The sequence below is a fragment of the Entelurus aequoreus genome, linkage group LG05 (genome assembly GCF_033978785.1).
Source record: "Entelurus aequoreus isolate RoL-2023_Sb linkage group LG05, RoL_Eaeq_v1.1, whole genome shotgun sequence".
In the NCBI taxonomy this organism is placed as follows: Eukaryota; Metazoa; Chordata; class Actinopteri; order Syngnathiformes; family Syngnathidae; genus Entelurus; species Entelurus aequoreus.
In genome coordinates this window covers 9,989,003-10,009,741 of record NC_084735.1, presented here as the reverse complement: position 1 = coordinate 10,009,741, position 20,739 = coordinate 9,989,003, and the positions used below count along the sequence as shown (strand labels likewise).

At 40.3% G+C, this 20,739-nt stretch overlaps 2 protein-coding genes across 5 annotated transcripts in view; one reads left to right on the top strand and one right to left on the bottom strand.

Moving 5' to 3' along the window:
* Nucleotides 1-1,143, top strand: part of LOC133650143 (mothers against decapentaplegic homolog 9-like) — a 15,592-nt gene extending 14,449 nt beyond the window's left edge. For all 4 annotated transcript variants that reach the window (XM_062047043.1, XM_062047042.1, XM_062047045.1 and 1 more), the window contains exon 8: nt 830-1,143. In XM_062047043.1, coding sequence (XP_061903027.1) covers nt 830-973 — 144 coding nt within the window. In that variant the 3' untranslated portion in view covers nt 974-1,143. The remainder of the gene's footprint in view (nt 1-829) is intronic.
* LOC133650146 (regulatory factor X-associated protein-like) overlaps nt 1-20,739 on the bottom strand; it is a 21,867-nt gene extending 1,128 nt beyond the window's left edge. The window contains exons 1-3 of the mRNA XM_062047047.1: nt 20,048-20,739; nt 7,152-7,262; nt 1-1,430 (exon numbers count right to left, since the gene is read on the bottom strand). The exon at nt 1-1,430 is cut by the window's left edge and continues 1,128 nt beyond it. Of these exons, the coding sequence (XP_061903031.1) occupies nt 1,323-1,430; nt 7,152-7,262; nt 20,048-20,482 (654 nt within the window). The 5' untranslated portion in view covers nt 20,483-20,739 and the 3' untranslated portion in view covers nt 1-1,322. The remainder of the gene's footprint in view (nt 1,431-7,151; nt 7,263-20,047) is intronic.

Sequence of the window (20,739 nt, the reverse complement as noted above, 5' to 3'; positions counted from 1 at the left end):
CCGCCATGACGATCAAGCAATTGACGCTAGTGCGCATGTGCCTGAATTCCTGTTGCCGAAAACGCATTAATAAATTACGTTTTTTTTTGGTAATTAAAAAATTAGACTTATTACCACCCGTCTGGAATTTTATCACAAATTATCCTTATACCGTTTATTGTTACAACGGCAGCACAGTGGGGCAGTGGTTAGTGCACATGCCTCACATTACAAAGGTCTTGGGTTCGATCCCTGGGCTCGTGGTCTTTCTGTGTGGAGTTTGCATGTTCTCCCTGTGACTGGGTGGGTTCCCCTCCAGGTACTCCAGCTTCCTCCCACCTCCAAAGACATGCACCTGGGGATAGGCCCCTCCCACCTCCAAAAACATGCACCTGGGGATAGGCCCCTCCCACCTCCATAAACATGCACCTTGGGATAGGTGGATTGGCAACACTAAATGGTCCCTAGTGTGTGAATGTTGTCTGTCTATCTGTGTTGGCCCTGTGATGAGGTGGCCACTTGTCCAGGCTGTACCCCGCCTTCCGCCCGAATGCAGCTGAGATAGGCTCACCCCCCGTGACCCCAAAGGGTACAAGCGGTAGAAAATGGCACGATTTGATCCGATTAAGTCACTTTTATTCATTTTATATCCGTTTTATTTTGAGAGATTCGCATATATTAAATGTAAACGAGTTGGGGAAAAGATTAGTAATAATTATTATCATGCATTGTTCTTTCTAGGGTCGGATTACCAACTTCATTTTGTATATATTTTGGTGTTTGCCACAGGATACTGAACATATTGTTGGCAAATAGAAGTGTTTATGCAAGAACAACCTGGTCTCTGCAGGGTTGGGGGGCAGAGTACCACCGGCAGGACGTGACCAGCACCCCCTGCTGGATCGAGGTGCACCTGCACGGGCCCCTGCAGTGGCTGGACAAGGTCCTGACCCAGATGGGCTCGCCGCACAACCCCATTTCCTCCGTGTCCTAGCACGGCCTCTTACCACGTTCCAAAACCTCTTGTTTACTTGTGAGACTGAATCTCATTTAGCTGGTGGTCATGGCACTTTGTGTGTGATAATGTTATTATTCTATTTAAACTTACTGACCAACGTTTGGATGATGTGTTGTTTATTCTCTATTAAAGTTTCCTCAAATGGCTTCACAATCATTTCACTCACACAATAAGAGTTGTGTAACATTTCCCTTCTGGTAGTGCAAATCAAACATTTAGCTTTGAAAAAGGTTACTGATGACCACTGCGTACATGTCAAATCTTTGTCAATAAATACAGATAAATATTAAGTGTCAGAAGCTTACGCGTCCACGCGGGCGACCTGTCAGCAGCCTGGAAAGTTCTGCTGCTGTGCCATGGTGCGGTTCTGTGCGGCCAGGAGCTGCTGCTGGCGCTGCAGGAAGCCGATCACCTCGGGACTCCTCAGCAGGGACTGACGGGACACAACCAGCGCAGGTTTGCGTCACGTTTCACACAATAAAGTCAACGCTAGAAAGTACCATTTCAGTAGAAACTGTGTGAATGTACAGTAGCAATATTGAAGAATAGTAGCAATACAATAAATCAGGTATGTCCAACTAATTTTTTAACAGCCTGCATATACAGCTCAGTCGTATTGTGGTTAGCATCCTAGCATTTTATTTATTGATTTGTTTTGTCCTGTCCAGCTTCTCAGGCAAATCATATAGTAGATGTAGATGCCCGTATCGGCTGTTCACATTTACTTTACAAAAAAAGAAGTGTAGGATACTTCTCTTGTTGCCTTATTTGTATTTGACTTTATTAAATGTATTTATATTATCATTTGGTTCAGCCGGGGCCGGAGCAGGAGGGGATAGAAAGAAGAAAAAAAAAGGAAGACAGAGGGGGAAATTGTGGGGATAAGCAGGCATGTGATTTGACCACAATGAAAAAGACGTTTTTCACCAATTTAACATGCTAAAATTAACAAAGACAGCACCATTTGAAGAAAATATTTTAGTGTTTAAAGACATGAAAACATCATTAATAGAACATACATAACCCAATTATAATAATGAATCACTGTATATGGTTCAGTCCCAACAGTATTTAGTCACTAATATTTACATTAAGTGTTCATTTCACATCCACAGGTGTCACATTGATCAGTGATATTATCTACAGCAGGGGTCACCAACCTTTTTGAAAGCAAGAGCTACTTCTTGGGTACTGATTAATGCGAAGGGCTACCAGTTTGATACACACTTAAATAAATTGCCAGAAATAGCCAATTTGCTCAATTTACCTTTAACTCTATGTTATTATTAATAATTAATGATATTTACACTTAATTTAACGGTTTAAAAGAGGAGAAAACACCAAAAAAATTACAATTAAATTTTGAAACATAATTTATTTTCAATTTCGACTCTTTAAAATTCAAAATTCAACCGAAAAAAAGACGAGAAAATCTAGCTAATTCGAATCTTTTTATGGAACATCATTAGTAATTTTTACTGATTAAGATTAATTTTAGAATTTTGATGACATGTTTTAAATAGGTTAAAATCCAATCTACACTTTGTTAGAATATATAAGAAATTGGACCAAGCTATATTTCTAACAGACAAATCATTATTTATTCTAGGTTTTCCAGAACAAAAATTTTGAAAGAAATTCAAAAGACTTTGAAATAAGATTTAAATTTGATTCTACAGATTTTTTAGATTTGCCAGGATCATTTTTTGGAATTTTAATCATAATAAGTTTGAAGAAATATTTCACAAATATTCTTCGTCGAAAAAACAGAAGCTAAAATGAAGAATTCAATTAAAATGTATTTATTATTCTTTACAATAAAAAAATTTTTTTTACTTGAACATTGATTTAAATTGTCAGGAAAGAAGAGGAAGGAATTTAAAAGGTAAAAAGGTATATGTGTTTAAAAATCCTTTTTAAGATTGTATTTTTTCTCTAAAATTGTCTTTCTGAAAGTTATAAGAAGCAAAGTAAAAAAAATAATGAATTTATTTAAACAAGTGAAGACCAAGTCTTTAAAATATTTTCTTGGATTTTCAACTTCTATTTGAGTTTTGTCTCTCTTAGAATTAAAAATGTCGGGCAAAGCAAGACCAGCTTGCTAGTAAATAAATAAAATTTAAAAAATACAGGCAGCTCACTGGTAAGTGCTGCTATTTGAGCTATTTTTAGAACAGACCAGCGGGCTACTCATCTGGTCCTTACGGGCTACCTGGTGCCCGCGGGCACCGCGTTGGTGACCTCTGATCTACAGTATTACCACATTGCTTCGGTTCACTTCACACATTAGCTTTCTCTGAGAGCCCTAACATGAGCCTTCCTTGCACATTTCTGAGCAGCCTGCATTTTCCTTTTGTAGCTTCTTTTTTGGATTTTTGGATGAATATAACAAAATAACCAAATGTAAACATTTCATTCTTTTCGCCAAAATAGGATATAAATTTATGAAAATAACTAAACATGTTTAGTATTGTTTACTCATATTTGAAAATAGGAAATAATAATCATGTGAGGACACGGACATATTGCATGAAACAAGTGTGAAAGTATTTACCTTCAAGATTGTTACACCACTGACAATAGTTTCAAGAGACTACATAAGAACTTAATATTACAAAATAGTATTATATGCACATTTATTTCAAATAAATTGTTAACTGGATTCAATACTGCGACTCTTTGAATTTCTGTAATTTCATAATATATTTTCACGTGGCTTTTTATTTTTAGAAAAACCCACTTATATTCCGCAAAGCAATAATTGGTTAATATTTAAAACAAACGTGCGTATTTCGCAAGCAAATATTTTTTAGCTTACCTCATTATTAACAACCCTGTCTGCAACTGAAGTGGGTTGTGGGTGGATCTTTCCTCTCCATGTCACTTTCGGTTGACATCCAAAAGTACCAGCTAGTGAAAAGTTAGTTTTCCTTGCTTCAAGTTGTTTCGTATGTTTTTGGCGTTTCGCATGTACTTCCAAAGCCTTGAAAGCTCGTGATCCATAGTCAATATTATCATGACACCACGTGCACAAAACCTTTCCGGGACCATCGATTTTCCGAATAAAATCACCGAACAAAGTCGTAACTTCCTTCTTCCCAACAGTATCAGTGATTTCCCTTTCCATCCAGTCCCATCCAAACTTATTTTTGACATGTTTATCAATTTCTTTTACTCGTAAAGCGTCCTTTCTCTCGAGAACCGACATCGTTTACATATGGAAAATGGCGGTATGATGACGTTGTTAACGTCATCATTCATAACAGATGTCCTGATTGGTCACAAGGAACATATCGACCAATCAACTACGGCGTAATATAAACTACGTCTCGAATCTTGATTTAGGGTCGGGAAAAAAACGGAAAAATGAAAGATTTTTTTTTTTTCTTCCCGAGATTAAAAAAGACGGAATTCCGACTTTAGACGGAAAAATCACATGCCTGATAAGACAAAAACAACAACAGCAAACACAACAATAACAACAACAGAGCAACATCAGCAAATAGGACATGTACAAATATGATGGTAAAAGTGATAGCAAAGAAGCAATTAGCGAAATAAATAATAATACAGAAATGACAATGAGCATTATTACACTACAAATGGATCAATACAAATACTAATAGAAATATCACTATTGATTATTAACAATACCAATAATTTACCTTTATTATCAACAATACAGTTGTTCAAATGCAACAATACATATACGTCATGATAACTTGAGATACGAAAGAATGCAGAAAAATGGAGGGGAAGAAAGAGAAGCAACCTATATTAACCTTGTAGATTGTTATAGTAACAATAGGTTAAGCTTTGTCAATGTGCCATGTGTTACCCAGTTTACCCCAGGGCAGGGGTGTCCAAACTTTTTCAACTGAGGGCCGCATTCTGAAAAATCAAAGCAAGCGGGGGCCATTTTGATATTTTTTTATTTTAAAAACCAATACAATATATGTATAAAAAAATATACATTTAGGCCTCCACTCAAGCCTAAAACCCCAAAGGGGTTTGGTCAAAAAAATATTAAAAATGTGTCATTATTCAGTATTATTATTTTTACTATTATTCAAGTTTTAAATCTCTGGATCAACATTAGGTCTATCTGTCAATATAACGGTTTTAAAGATTTAAGTTGTATGCTGTTGTTGTCAAAGAAAACCCTGTTTTTTTATGGAAAAAAATACAAAATATGCAATATTTTCACACAATACAATTTTTAAGTGGAATATTGGAGATGATATAATAATTGGAGCCTTGAAAAGGTCAATAACTCATAACACCATTGATTTTAATTCATTATTATTTTTTGAGCAATGACACTTAAAAACTAATCACACTAAAATTGTAGGGGATCCAAAAGGGTCCTACTCATTAAAGTGTTGTATAAATAAATTCTAATGTTTTTTTTTTACTGTTTACTTTTAACACAATAATCTCGAGATCAACGTCAGATCTATCTGTCAATTATAAGTTGTATCGTTGTTTATGTTTTTGTTTGTTCGTTTTAGGCCCTTCTTTAAAAAAAAAAACAGCTCGTTTTTTTTACATGGCAAACACAAAATATGCAACATTTTCCCCAAAAAAATATCTCAAAATATTTAATGTGACGTAATTGGAGCCTTGAATAGGTCAATAATTCATAATGACATTGATTTTGATTCATTATTATTTTTTTAAAGAAACAGCCTGCATGGCAGCTTTGTGTGATTAGAGTAAACATTGCAACATTTTCTTGTTACATTGCACCTGTTTGCTCTTTAAATACCACTTTTAATGTTTTTTATTTTTTTCAATCGTATTTTTAAAATGTGCCGTGGGGCCGTTAAAAAATGACCTGCGGGCCGCAAATGGCCCCCGGGCCGCACTTTGGACACCCCTGCCCTAGGGCAACAACGCTAATATATGTTTGATAAAACGTGATTATGTGCATGAGTGTATGTATGCATATGTACAGTATGTGTATATGTATGTTTGTACAGTGAGTGTATATGTACATGTATGTGTATATGTATGTTTGTACAGTGAATGTATATGTACAGTATGTGTATATGTATGTTTGTACAGTGAGTGTATATGTACAGTATGTGTATATGTATGTTTGTACAGTGAATGTATATGTACAGTATGTGTATATGTATGTTTGTACAGTGAGTGTATATGTACATGTATGTGTATATGTATGTTTGTACAGTGAATGTATATGTACAGTATGTGTATATGTATGTTTGTACAGTGAGTGTATATGTACAGTATGTGTATATGTATGTTTGTACAGTGAGTGTATATGCACATGTATGTGTATATGTATGTTTGTACAGTGAGTGTGTATGTACAGTATGTGTATATGTACGTTTTAAACACCTCAAGAGAAATAACCTATTTTGGTACTTGACGTACGTTACAGTTAGCACTTTGGCGTGCTATGCTAGCTTTTTTAGCTAACAGCACAGTGTCATATATTGTTTTTTAAGCTCATTTTCCTCTTTTTTTTGTTTGTTACTTGACACTATCTGGCCAGCATGCACACTGTTAGCATTTCAGTTCAGCTTTGAGGGCGTGAATTATATTTATATAGCGCTTTTCTCTAGCGACTCAAAGCGCTTTTATCCAATATCTAAGTGACATTTAAAGCAGTGTGGGTGGGCACTGGGAGCGGGTGGGTAAAGTGCCTTGCCCAAGGACACAACGGCAGTGACGAGGATGGCGGAGGCGGGGATCGAACCTGGAACCCTCGAGTTGCTGGCACGGCCGCTCCACCAACCGAGCTACATCAGCTTTCACGACAAAATTTCTCCCGAAATGGCATTTTCCAGTGCTTTGAAAACACGTCTTTATTGTACGGGCTTTGAAGGTGAAAACTACCAAAATGGATTCTCGTAAATCCGAATAAATACGAATCACGTCTTGTGAACACTAACAACTTTGACATGTTCTTAAAAACTTCTTCCAGAATCAAGCCCATTTTTCGCATATGAATGTTGAATGACGGGTGTAAAGGTGCTGCAGTTTTGAATCCAGCAGAGGGCGCTGTCTCCCTAATCTGAAAATAGGCTTTTTATGACAATTGTTTTGTTGACATGTGTTTACTCGGCATCAGATGATTCCTATCCAAATATCACCACCTAAACGTCTTCAGAAGCCAATAACTTACCAGTCTTTTCTGGTTGAGGACCTGCTCGATGAGGGAGGGTCTGGCCGGCCGGTCCCCCACAGCCCCCAGACGCTGCTTGTTGACCGACACGGGTCTTTCCTCTGGGTTGTCCTGATTGCAACAAACACAAAGTCGTCTTACAACACACTCAAAGACAACTTCTTAAATAAAACTCAATTAAAAACAATTGAGTTGTTAGTGAACAACACGAGCCTATCCCAGATGACTGTACACAACATGATATCAACTTGGTGTTTCCGATACGAGAGCCTTGAGTATGGCCAATACGATATCAGCAGGAAGGATACATAATTGTATTATTTTGTAGTGTAGAACGTTGGAAAATGTTTGATCAACAATGAACAACACGAACATATCCGCCTGGAATGGACTGATACGGTCTTTAATTTGAAGTGGACTTGTAACGGTTTTTTGGCGACACCCAGTGGCCACAATGTTTCATGAAGTTGAGATCTACGGACACGTTTGTTACTGGGTATTTTCTAATACGCTTCTGCCTCGGAGACTTTGTATGTGTAAGTAATAGGCAACTATAATTATTTGATACTTGTTAATATTGACACGTGCTGTTTTATTGTTCAATTATTACTGTGCATGGCTAGCTTGTGTGCTTAGCTGTAGTGTAGCTGCTAGCTCCTAGTAGCCTCGCATGTTTACCTTAGTAAAATAGAAAAAAATAGGTACTTATTGGATGACCTTTAGATGTTAACTGGCTGTCCACCTTTGCACACGAGTAAACACACTGCAAGACTGCTTGTATCGCACACGATATCACACACAAGTAAACACGCGGCAAGACTGCTTGTATCGTACATGATACCACACACACAAGTGAACACGCTGCAGGACTCCTTGTATCGCACATGATATCACACACAAGTAAACACGCAGCAAGACTCCTTGTATCGTACATGATACCACACACACAAGTAAACACGCTGCAGGACTGCTTGTATCGCACATGATATCACATACAAGTAAACACGATGCAGGACTGCTTGCATCGCACACGATATCACACACAAGTAAACACGCTGCAGGACTCCTTGTATCGCACATGATATCCCACACGAGTAAACACGCTGCAGGACTGCTTGTATCGCACATTATATCACACACAAGTAAACACGCGGCAAGACTGCTTGTATCGTACATGATACCACACACACAAGTAAACATGCTGCAGGACTGCTTGTATCGCACACGATATCACACACAAGTAAACACGCTGCAGGACTCCTTGTATCGCACATGATATCACACACGAGTAAACGCGCTGCAGGACTGCTTGTATCGCACATGATACCACACACACAAGTAAACACGCTGCAGGACTGCTTGTATCGCACACAATATCACACACAAGTAAACACGCTGCAGGACTCCTTGTATCGCACATGATATCACACAGGAGTAAACGCGCTGCAGGACTGCTTGTATCGCACATGATATCACACACAAGTAAACACGCGGCAAGACTGCTTGTATCGTACATGATACCACACACACAAGTAAACACGCTGCAGGACTGCTTGTATCGCGCACGATATCACACACAAGTAAACACGCTGCAGGACTCCTTGTATTGCACATGATATCACACACGAGTAAACACGCTGCAGGACTGCTTGTATCGCACATGATATCACACACAAGAAAACACGTGGCAAGACCGCTTGTATCGCACATGATACCACACACACACACAAGTAAACACGCTGCAGGATTGCTTGTATCGCACATGATATCACACACAAGTAAACACGCTGCAGGACTGCTTGTATCGCACACAATATCACACACAAGTAAACACGCTGCAGGACTCCTTGTATCGCACATGATATCACACAGGAGTAAACGCGCTGCAGGACTGCTTGTATCGCACATGATATCACACACAAGTAAACACGCTGCAGGACTGCTTGCATCGCACATGATATCACACACAAGTAAACACGCTGCAGGACTGCTTGTATCGCGCACGATATCACACACAAGTAAACACGCTGCAGGACTCCTTGTATTGCACATGATATCACACACGAGTAAACACGCTGCAGGACTGCTTGTATCGCACATGATATCACACACAAGAAAACACGTGGCAAGACCGCTTGTATCGCACATGATACCACACACACACACAAGTAAACACGCTGCAGGATTGCTTGTATCGCACATGATATCACACACAAGTAAACACGCTGCAGGACTGCTTGTATCGCACATGATATCACACACAGGTAAACACGCAGCAAGACTACTTGTATCGCACATGATATCACACACAAGTAAACACGCGGCAAGACTGCTTGTATCGTACATGATACCACACACACAAGTAAACACGCTGCAGGACTGCTTGTATCGCACATGATATCACATACAAGTAAACACGCTGCAGGACTGCTTGTATCGCACAAGATATCACACACAAGTAAACACGCTGCAGGACTCCTTGTATTGCACATGATACACACGAGTAAACGCGCTGCTGGACTGCTTGTATCGCACATGATATCACACACGCACGGTTCCGGTTCACCGTGCGTGACTGATCGCCGTCTGTTCGCTGTTGCGAAAAAGCTAAGTAGCGCTCTATCTGTGTGCTTTTAATTGTTCTACAGCTTTCTTTATCACTTCTCAAACATTTTTAGTGGTACTATTTAACTTGCAAATCACCCGATCTCTGTCCCACCACCCTTTCCTCAGCTAGCTAGCTGCTAAGCTAGCGCGGAGAAAGGCAGCGCCGGTCAGTAAGAAGCTACTCCTACAGACCGCGACCACTTCCCTGAGGACAGCAGGAACTTCACTCGGTGACAGAAAACACTGTGAGTAATGGCTTCCTGCGCGTCTTGCACCATACTCACGGAGAGGTTGGCTCTGCTAGAGGGCCGTGTCCGCCAGTTAGAGCAGAGTAATGTCGTAACTTTAGATGTTGCGGACACATCTGCTAGCGTTAGCTGTAGCGAGCTAACTAGCCCAGCTTGTAGCAGTCCTAAGCGGCCTACAAGCTACGGTGTACCGGTTGAGACGCATAATAGATTTAGCTCTTTAGCTAGTCCTACACCCCAGTCTACCGGGCACCACACCTTAGTTATAGGGGACTCCATCACCCGAAACATAAAGCTTAGCAAACCAGCCACAATAAAGTGTATCCCCGGGGCCAGAGCACCTGACATTGAAGCTAATCTTAGGGAGCTAACTCGCAACAGGCCTAGTAAACACGTACGACAGGCTAATCGCACCACTAATTATGCGAATATAGTTGTACACGTTGGCTCCAATGACACTAGAATGAGACAGTCAGAGATTACAAAGAGAAACATAGCCAGGACTTGTGATCTCGCCAGAAAGATGTCCAGGCATCGAGTAATTGTCTCTGGCCCCCTGCCTGCGAGAGGCAATGATGAGAGGTATAGCAGATTAGTCTCGCTTAACAAGTGGTTGGCTAGTTACTGTAGGACGCAGGGACTAACGTTTATTGATAACTGGCCCTCTTTCTGGGGCAAACCAGGCTTGCTGATGAGAGACGGCCTTCACCCTAACCAGGAAGGCGCCATCATCCTGTCTAGAAACATAGACTACTATTTAAGTCTCACTTGACTGACTACACTAGAGCAAGCCCGGTCACAGGCAATTACAATGTCTGTTAGTCCGGGTGAGGAGTCAGTTAAGCTAGAACTAGCCAGCGCCAGGCTGGATAATCCATGTACGCATAGCAATTCTCTTAGAATAATACACAATTCACATAATGTTTTTTCTGTTGTGTCTGTGTCAGGGGTGGACATGCATTCTACTGAGGTGGCAAATTATGATATGTCCAGTCTATTGCAGCACCAAGCAAACAATCGGAAAATTCCCGTCATATCAATTCCTAGATATGGTCGAAACTATTTAAAGTGCACTACGCATAATAAACGCAACATTGTTAATATTGCCACTACGGATAATCTTAACAAAAACTCGTCAAAACAGCCCAATACCTATAATATGGGCTTTTTAAACATAAGATCATTGTCTCCCAAGGCGTTATTGGTTAATGAGGTCATTAGAGACAACAATCTTAACGTCATTGGTCTTAGCGAAACCTGGCTCAAACCGGACAAATTTTTTGCGCTCAATGAGGCATCTCCTCCTAACTATACGAATGCGCATGTTGCCCGCCCTCTTAAAAGGGGAGGGGGTGTCGCACTAATATACAATGAAAATTTCAACCTTACCCCTAACCTAAATAATAAATATAAATCGTTTGAGGTGCTTACTATGAGGTCTGTCACACCGCTACCTCTCGACCTGGCTGTTATCTACCGCCCCCCTGGGCCCTATTCGGACTTTATCAGTGAATTCTCAGAGTTCGTTGCTGATCTAGTGACGCACGCCGACAATATAATCATAATGGGGGACTTTAATATCCATATGAATACCCCATCGGACCCTCAGTGCGTGGCGCTCCAAACCATAATTGATAGCTGTGGTCTTACACAAATAATACATGAACCCACGCATCGCAACGGTAATACAATAGATCTAGTGCTTGTCAGGGGTGTCACCACCTCCAAAGTTATGATACTTCCATATACTAAAGTAATGTCCGATCATTACCTTATAAAATTTGAAGTTTTGACTCTTTGTCAACAAGCTAATAATAATAATAACTGCTATAGCGGCCGCAACATTAATGCTGCCACAACGATGACTCTTGCTGACCTACTGCCTTCGGTAATAGCACCATTCCCAAATTATGTCGGCTCTATTGATAAACTCACTAACAACTTTGACGATGCCTTGCGCGAAATTATTGATAGTATAGCACCGCTAAAGCAAAAAAGGGCCCCTAAAAGGCGCACCCCATGGTTTACAGAAGAAATTAGAGCTCAGAAATTATCATGTAGAAAACTGGAACGCAAATGGCGCGCGACTAAACTTGAGGTTTTCCATCAAGCATGGAGTGATAGTTTAATAACTTATAAACGCATGCTTACCTTAGCTAAAACTAAATACTACTCAAATCTCATCCGCCTCAACAAAAACGATCCTAAATTTCTGTTTAGTACAGTAGCATCGCTAACCCAACAAGGGACTCCTCCCAGTAGCTCCACCCACTCGGCAGATGATTTTATGAATTTCTTTAATAAGAAAATTGAACTCATTAGAAAGGAGATTAAAGACAACGCATCCCAGCTACAACTGGGCTCTATTAACACAAATACGACTGTATATACGACGGACACTGCCCTCCAAAATAGTCTCTCTATTTTTGATGAAATAACATTAGAGGAATTATTACAGCGTGTAAGTGGGATAAAACAAACAACATGTTTACTTGACCCACTTCCTGGGAAACTTATCAAGGAACTGTTTGTATTATTAGGTCCATCAGTGTTAAATATTATAAACTTATCACTTTCCTCCGGCACTGTTCCCCTAGCATTCAAAAAAGCGGTTATTCATCCTCTGCTCAAAAGACCTAACCTCGATCCTGACCTCATGGTAAACTACCGACCGGTCTCCCACCTTCCGTTTATTTCCAAAATTCTCGAAAAAACTGTTGCACAGCAGCTAAATGAACACTTAGTGACTAACAATCTCTGTGAACCTTTTCAATCCGGTTTCAGGGCAAATCACTCTACGGAGACAGCCCTCGCAAAAATGACTAATGATCTATTGCTAACGATGGATTCTGATGCGTCATCTATGTTGCTGCTTCTTGATCTTAGCGCCGCTTTCGATACCGTCGATCATAATATTTTATTAGAGCGTATCAAAACACGTATTGGTATGTCAGACTTAGCCTTGTCTTGGTTTAACTCTTATCTTACTGACAGGATGCAGTGCGTCTCCCATAACAATGTGACCTCGGACTATGTCAAGGTAACGTGCGGAGTTCCCCAGGGTTCGGTTCTTGGCCCTGCACTCTTTAGTATTTACATGCTGCCGCTGGGTGACATCATACGCAAGTACGGTGTTAGCTTTCACTGTTATGCTGATGACACTCAACTCTACATGCCCCTAAAGCTGACCAACACGCCGGATTGTAGTCAGCTGGAGGCGTGTCTTAATGAAATTAAACAATGGATGTCCGCTAACTTTTTGCAACTCAACGCTAAGAAAACGGAAATGCTGATTATCGGTCCTGCTAGACACCAACATCTATTTAATAATACCACCTTAACATTTGACAACCAAACAATTAAACAAGGAGACTCGGTAAAGAATCTGGGTATTATCTTCGACCCAACTCTCTCGTTTGAGTCACACATTAAGAGTGTTACTAAAACGGCCTTCTTTCATCTCCGTAATATCGCTAAAATTCGTTCCATCTTGTCCACTAGCGACGCTGAGATCATTATTCATGCGTTCGTTACGTCTCGTCTCGATTACTGTAACGTATTATTTTCGGGCCTCCCTATGTCTAGCATTAAAAGATTACAGTTGGTACAAAATGCGGCTGCAAGGCTTTTGACAAAAACAAGAAAGTTTGATCATATTACGCCTATACTGGCTCACCTGCACTGGCTTCCTGTGCACTTAAGATGCGACTTTAAGGTTTTACTACTTACGTATAAAATATTACACGGTTTAGCTCCAGCCTATCTCGCCGATTGTATTGTACCATATGTCCCGGCAAGAAATCTGCGTTCAAAGAACTCCGGCTTATTAGTGATTCCCAGAGCCAAAAAAAAGTCTGCGGGCTATAGAGCGTTTTCTATTCGGGCTCCAGTACTCTGGAATGCCCTCCCGGTAACAGTTAGAGATGCTACCTCAGTAGAAGCATTTAAGTCCCATCTTAAAACTCATTTGTATAATCTAGCCTTTAAATAGACCCCCCCTTTTTTAGACCAGTTGATCTGCCGTTTCTTTTCTTCTCTCCTCTTCTCCCCTGTCCCTTGCGAGGGGAGTTGCATAGGTCCGGTGGCCATGGATGAAGTGCTGGCTGTCCAGAGCCGGGACCCCGGGTGGACCACTAGCCTGTGCATCGGTTGGGGACATCTCTGCGCTGCTGACCCGTCTCCGCTCGGGATGGTTTCCTGTTGGCCCCGCTGTGGACTGGACTCCCGCTGATGTGTTGGATCCACTGTGGACTGGACTTTCACAATGTTATGTCAGACCCACTCGACATCCGTTGCTTTCGGTCTCCCCTAGAGGGGGGGGGTTACCCACATATGCGGTCCTCTCCAAGGTTTCTCATAGTCATTCACCGACGTCCCACTGGGGTGAGTTTTTCCTTGCCCGTATGTGGGCTCTGTACCGAGGATGTCGTTGTGGCTTGTACAGCCCTTTGAGACACTTGTGATTTAGGGCTATATAAATAAACATTGATTGATTGATTGATGACAAGTAAACACGCAGCAAGACTGCTTGTATCGCACATGATATCACACACAAGTAAACACGCGGCAAGACTGCTTGTATCGTACATGATACCACACACACAAGTAAACACGCTGCAGGACTGCTTGTATCGCACATGATATCACATACAAGTAAACACGCTGCAGGACTGCTTGTATCGCACAAGATATCACACACAAGTAAACACGCTGCAGGACTCCTTGTATTGCACATGATACACACAAGTAAACACGCTGCAGGACTCCTTGTATCGCACATGATATCACACACGAGTAAACACGCTGCAGGACTGCTTGTATCGCACATGATATCACACACAAGTAAACACGCGGCAAAACTGCTTGTATCGCACATGATATCGCACACAAGTAAACACGCTGCAGGACTGCTTGTATCGCGCACGATATCACACACAAGTAAACACGCTGCAGGACTCCTTGTATCGCACATGATATCACACATGAGTAAACGCGCTGCAGGACTGCTTGTATCGCACATGATATCACACACAAGTAAACACGCGGCAAGACAGCTTGTATCGCACATGATACCACACACACAAAGTAATCACGCCGCAGGATTGCTTGTATCGCACATGATATCACACACAATTAAACACGCTGCAGGACTGCTTGTATCGCACACGATATCACACCCAAGTAAACACGCTGCAGGACTGCTTGTATCGCACATGATATCACACACAAGTAAACACGCTGCAGGACTGCTTGTATCGCGCACGATATCACACACAAGTAAACACGCTGCAGGACTCCTTGTATCGCACATGATATCACACACGAGTAAACGCGCTGCAGGACTGCTTGTATCGCACATGATATCACACACAAGTAAACACGCGGCAAGACAGCTTGTATCGCACATGATACCACACACACAAAGTAATCACGCCGCAGGATTGCTTGTATCGCACATGATATCACACACAATTAAACACGCTGCAGGACTGCTTGTATCGCACACGATATCACACCCAAGTAAACACGCTGCAGGACTGCTTGTATCGCACATGGTATCACACACAAGTAAACACGTGGCAAGACTGCTTGTATCGCACATGATACCACACACACACAAGTAAACACGCTGCAGGACTGCTTGTATCGCACATGATATCACATACAAGTTACCACGCTGCAGGACTGCTTGTATCGCATATGACTTGTTTTAAAGAACTAACAAATATCAATTTCACAGGGATACTGTGGTTTGGTTGGGTAATGTTGATATTTGAATCGATCCATGTCCAGATTAGTACATGTATCGCAGGGGTGTCCAAAGTGCGGCCCTGGGGACATATGACATATGCAGCCCCTAAATAATTATTTTTTATTGGCCCACGGCACAACTGCTAGCATTCTAATATTAGCATGGCAGCTTTTTACAAGTATACACCTCAGCAGCAAATATTTTGTCACTTGACCAATGATACCTGTTGACATGCTAACCTTCGTCATATTTTAGTACTTGATGCTTTTTTTCCCCCCAGGTACAAAACACAATAATATATTTTAGTTCTTGACGCATTTTAACATGCTAGCTTTTTCAAAACAAATTTAGCAGGTATACACCTCAGTGTCATATTTTGGTATGATGCTAACTGTAGCGTAACATGTAGTTGTTAACATGTTAGCATAGTACTGTTAGCATGCTAACTTTTAAACTCATTGTGCTCATATTTTTGTTACTTGATGCTATCTGGCCATGTGAGCATATCAGTTTGGCGTTGGCTCCTGAGCCTTCTCTGGAACTTTCTACTGAAATAGCATGTTTTAGTTCATTGGAAAAAAAATATTGAACTGGTTTTAAAAGGTGAAATCCCTCTAAATGGACCCCGCATACAGTGGAAAGTGTGCGTAAAAACTACAAAAATGGAGCCACATACAGTGGAAATTGTGAGTAAAAATTATAAAAATTGAGCCTGCATACAGTCTGCGTAAAAACTACAAAAATGGAGCCCACATACAGTGGAAAGTCTGTGTAAAAACTACAAAAATGGAACCAGCATACAGTCTGCGTAAAAACTACAAAAATGGAGCCCGCATACAGTCTAAAGTGTGAGTAAAAATTATAAAAATTGAGCCCGCATACAGTCTGTGTAAAAACCACAAAAATGGAGGCCGCATACAGTGGAAAGTCTGTGTAAAAACTACAAAAATGGAGCTTGCATACAGTGGAAAGTGTGTGTAAAAAACACAAAAATGGAGCCACATACAGTGGAAATTGTGCATAAAAACTACAAAAATGGAGCCACATACAGTGGAAAGTGTGCGTAAAAACTACAAAAATGAAGTCCGCATACAGTGGTAAGTGTGAGTATAAACTACATAAATGGAATCACATACAGTGGAAAATGTGAGTATAAACTACATAAATGGAGCCTGCATACAGTGTATAAACTACATAAATAGAACCACATACAGTGTAAAGTGTGAGTATAAACTACATAAATGGAGCCACATAAAGTTTATAAACTACATAAATAGAGCCACATACAGTGTACAAACTACATAAATGGAGCCACATACAGTGCAAAGCGTGAGTATATATAAACTACATAGATGGAGCCACATACAGTGTATAAACTACATAAATGGAGTCACATTCAGTGTGTATAAACTACATAAATGGAGCCACATACAGTGTATAAACTACATAAATGAAGCCACATACAGTGTGTATAAACTACATAAATGGAGTCAGATCCAGTGTATAAACTACATAAATGAAGCCACATACAGTCTGCATACAAACTACATAAATGGAGCCACATACAGTGTATAAACTACATAAATGGAGCCACATACAGTCTGCATATAAACTACATAAATGGAGCCACATACAGAGTATAAACTACATGAATGGAGCCACATACAGTGTATAAACTACATAAATGGAGTCACATACAGTGTATAAACTACATAAATGGAGTCACATACAGTGTATAAACTACATAAATGGAGTCACATACAGAGTATAAACTACATAAATGGAGCCACATACAGTCTGCATATAAACTACATAAATGGAGTCACATACAGAGTATAAACTACATAAATGGAGCCACATACAGTCTGCATATAAACTACATAAATGGAGTCACATCCAGTGTATAAACTACATAAATGGAGTCACGTACAGAGTATAAACTACATAAATGGAGTCACATCCAGTGTATAAACTACATAAATGGAGTCACGTACAGAGTATAAACTACATAAATGGAGTCACATCCAGTGTATAAACTACATGAATGGAGCCACATACAGTGTATAAACTACATAAATGGAGTCACATACAGTGTATAAACTACATAAATGGAGTCACATACAGAGTATAAACTACATAAATGGAGCCACATACGGTCTGCATATAAACTACATAAATGGAGTCACATCCAGTGTATAAACTACATAAATGGAGTCACGTACAGAGTATAAACTACATAAATGGAGTCACATCCAGTGTATAAACTACATAAATGGAGTCACGTACAGAGTATAAACTACATAAATGGAGTCACATCCAGTGTATAAACTACATGAATGGAGCCACATACAGTGTATAAACTACATAAATGGAGTCACATACAGTGTATAAACTACATAAATGGAGTCACATACAGAGTATAAACTACATAAATGGAGCCACATACAGTCTGCATATAAACTACATAAATGGAGTCACATCTAGTGTATAAACTACATAAATGGAGTCACGTACAGAGTATAAACTACATAAATTGAGTCACATCCAGTGTATAAACTACATGAATGGAGCCACATACAGTGTATAAACTACATAAATGGAGCCACATACAGTCTGCATATAAACTACATAAATGGAGTCACATCCAGAGTATAAACTACATAAATGGAGTCACATCCAGTGTATAAACTACATAAATGGAGCCACATACAGTGTATAAACTACATAAATGGAGCCACATACAGTGTATAAACTACATAAATGGAGCCACATACAGTGTATAAACTACATAAATGGAGCCACATACAGTGTATAAACTACATAAATGGAGTCACATACAGTGTATAAACTACATAAATGGAGTCACATACAGTGTATCAGCTACATAAATGGAGCCACATACAGTCTGCATATAAACTACATAAATGGAATCACATCCAGTCTGCATATAAACTACATAAATGGAGCCACATACAGTGTATAAACTACACAAATGGAGCCACATACAGTCTGCATATAAACTACATAAATGGAGTCACATACAGTGTATCAACTACACAAATGGAGCCACATACAGTCTGCATATAAACTACATAAATGGAGTCACATCCAGTCTGCATATAAACTACATAAATGGAGTCACATCCAGTCTGCATATAAACTACATAAATGGAGCCACATACAGTGTATAAACTACATAAATGGAGCCACATACAGTGTATAAACTACATAAATGGAGTCACATACAGTGTATAAACTACATAAATGGAGTCACATACAGAGTATAAACTACATAAATGGAGCCACATACAGTCTGCATATAAACTACATAAATGGAGTCACATCTAGTGTATAAACTACATAAATGGAGTCACGTACAGAGTATAAACTACATAAATTGAGTCACATCCAGTGTATAAACTACATGAATGGAGCCACATACAGTGTATAAACTACATAAATGGAGCCACATACAGTCTGCATATAAACTACATAAATGGAGTCACATCCAGAGTATAAACTACATAAATGGAGTCACATCCAGTGTATAAACTACATAAATGGAGCCACATACAGTGTATAAACTACATAAATGGAGCCACATACAGTGTATAAACTACATAAATGGAGCCACATACAGTGTATAAACTACATAAATGGAGCCACATACAGTGTATAAACTACATAAATGGAGTCACATACAGTGTATAAACTACATAAATGGAGTCACATACAGTGTATCAGCTACATAAATGGAGCCACATACAGTCTGCATATAAACTACATAAATGGAATCACATCCAGTCTGCATATAAACTACATAAATGGAGCCACATACAGTGTATAAACTACACAAATGGAGCCACATACAGTCTGCATATAAACTACATAAATGGAGTCACATACAGTGTATCAACTACACAAATGGAGCCACATACAGTCTGCATATAAACTACATAAATGGAGTCACATCCAGTCTGCATATAAACTACATAAATGGAGTCACATCCAGTCTGCATATAAACTACATAAATGGAGCCACATACAGTGTATAAACTACATAAATGGAGCCACATACAGTGTATAAACTACATAAATGGAGTCACATACAGTGTATAAACTACATAAATGGAGTCACATCCAGTGTATAAACTACATAAATGGAGCCACATACAGTGTATAAACTACATGAATGGAGCCACATAGAGTGTATAAACTACATAAATGGAGTCACATCCAGAGTATAAACTACATAAATGGAGCCTGCATAAAGTGTCAAGTGTGCTTACGTCTAGTTTGCTGCTGGACATGGCCTGGTCGCTCTTCTTCTTCTTGTACTTGTCTTTGTACATCTTGTTGCGGTGCTTCTTGCACATCCACGGCTTCCTCTGCTTGGCCACCTGCGTGGTGGTCTCCGTGCAGCCGTCGTAGGTGCACTGCTTGGGGACGTGACCGTCGCCCTCCAGGCCGTCCTCGTCCATCATCTCCTCGGGGCTGGCGGCGCTGTCCCGGGGGTCCGAGCTGTCCAGCACGTCGCTCTCCTCGTCCGCGTCGTCCATGTCCGCGTCCATGGGGATCAGGGTGATCACGTCTCGGCTGTCGACCGAGCGGCTGTCGCCCACGATGTAGCGCTGGCCGTCTTTAGTCAGCAGGATCGCGGAGTCTTTGCTGCTCGGTGTCGGTGTCGGCGTCGGCGTCGGTGTGGGGCTGTCGTCGTCGCTCATGTTGTTGTTGTTAGCTTCCGAAGCTAACTAGCTAAAACAAGCTAAAGCTAGCTAGCTAAAAACAATCTAAAACTAGCTCGCAGTGGCTTACTCGCGGCTATTAGCTGACATTCGTCTCACACATTTATACCAAACAATAAGAAAGCGCCGAGCATAAAATGAAGATTCTAATTCACATATCGAACATAATACGACGACGAAGCGATTTGTTAGTTCGGGTGTTCGCGTCTTCGCGTTGCACATCCGGGTCCTTCTTC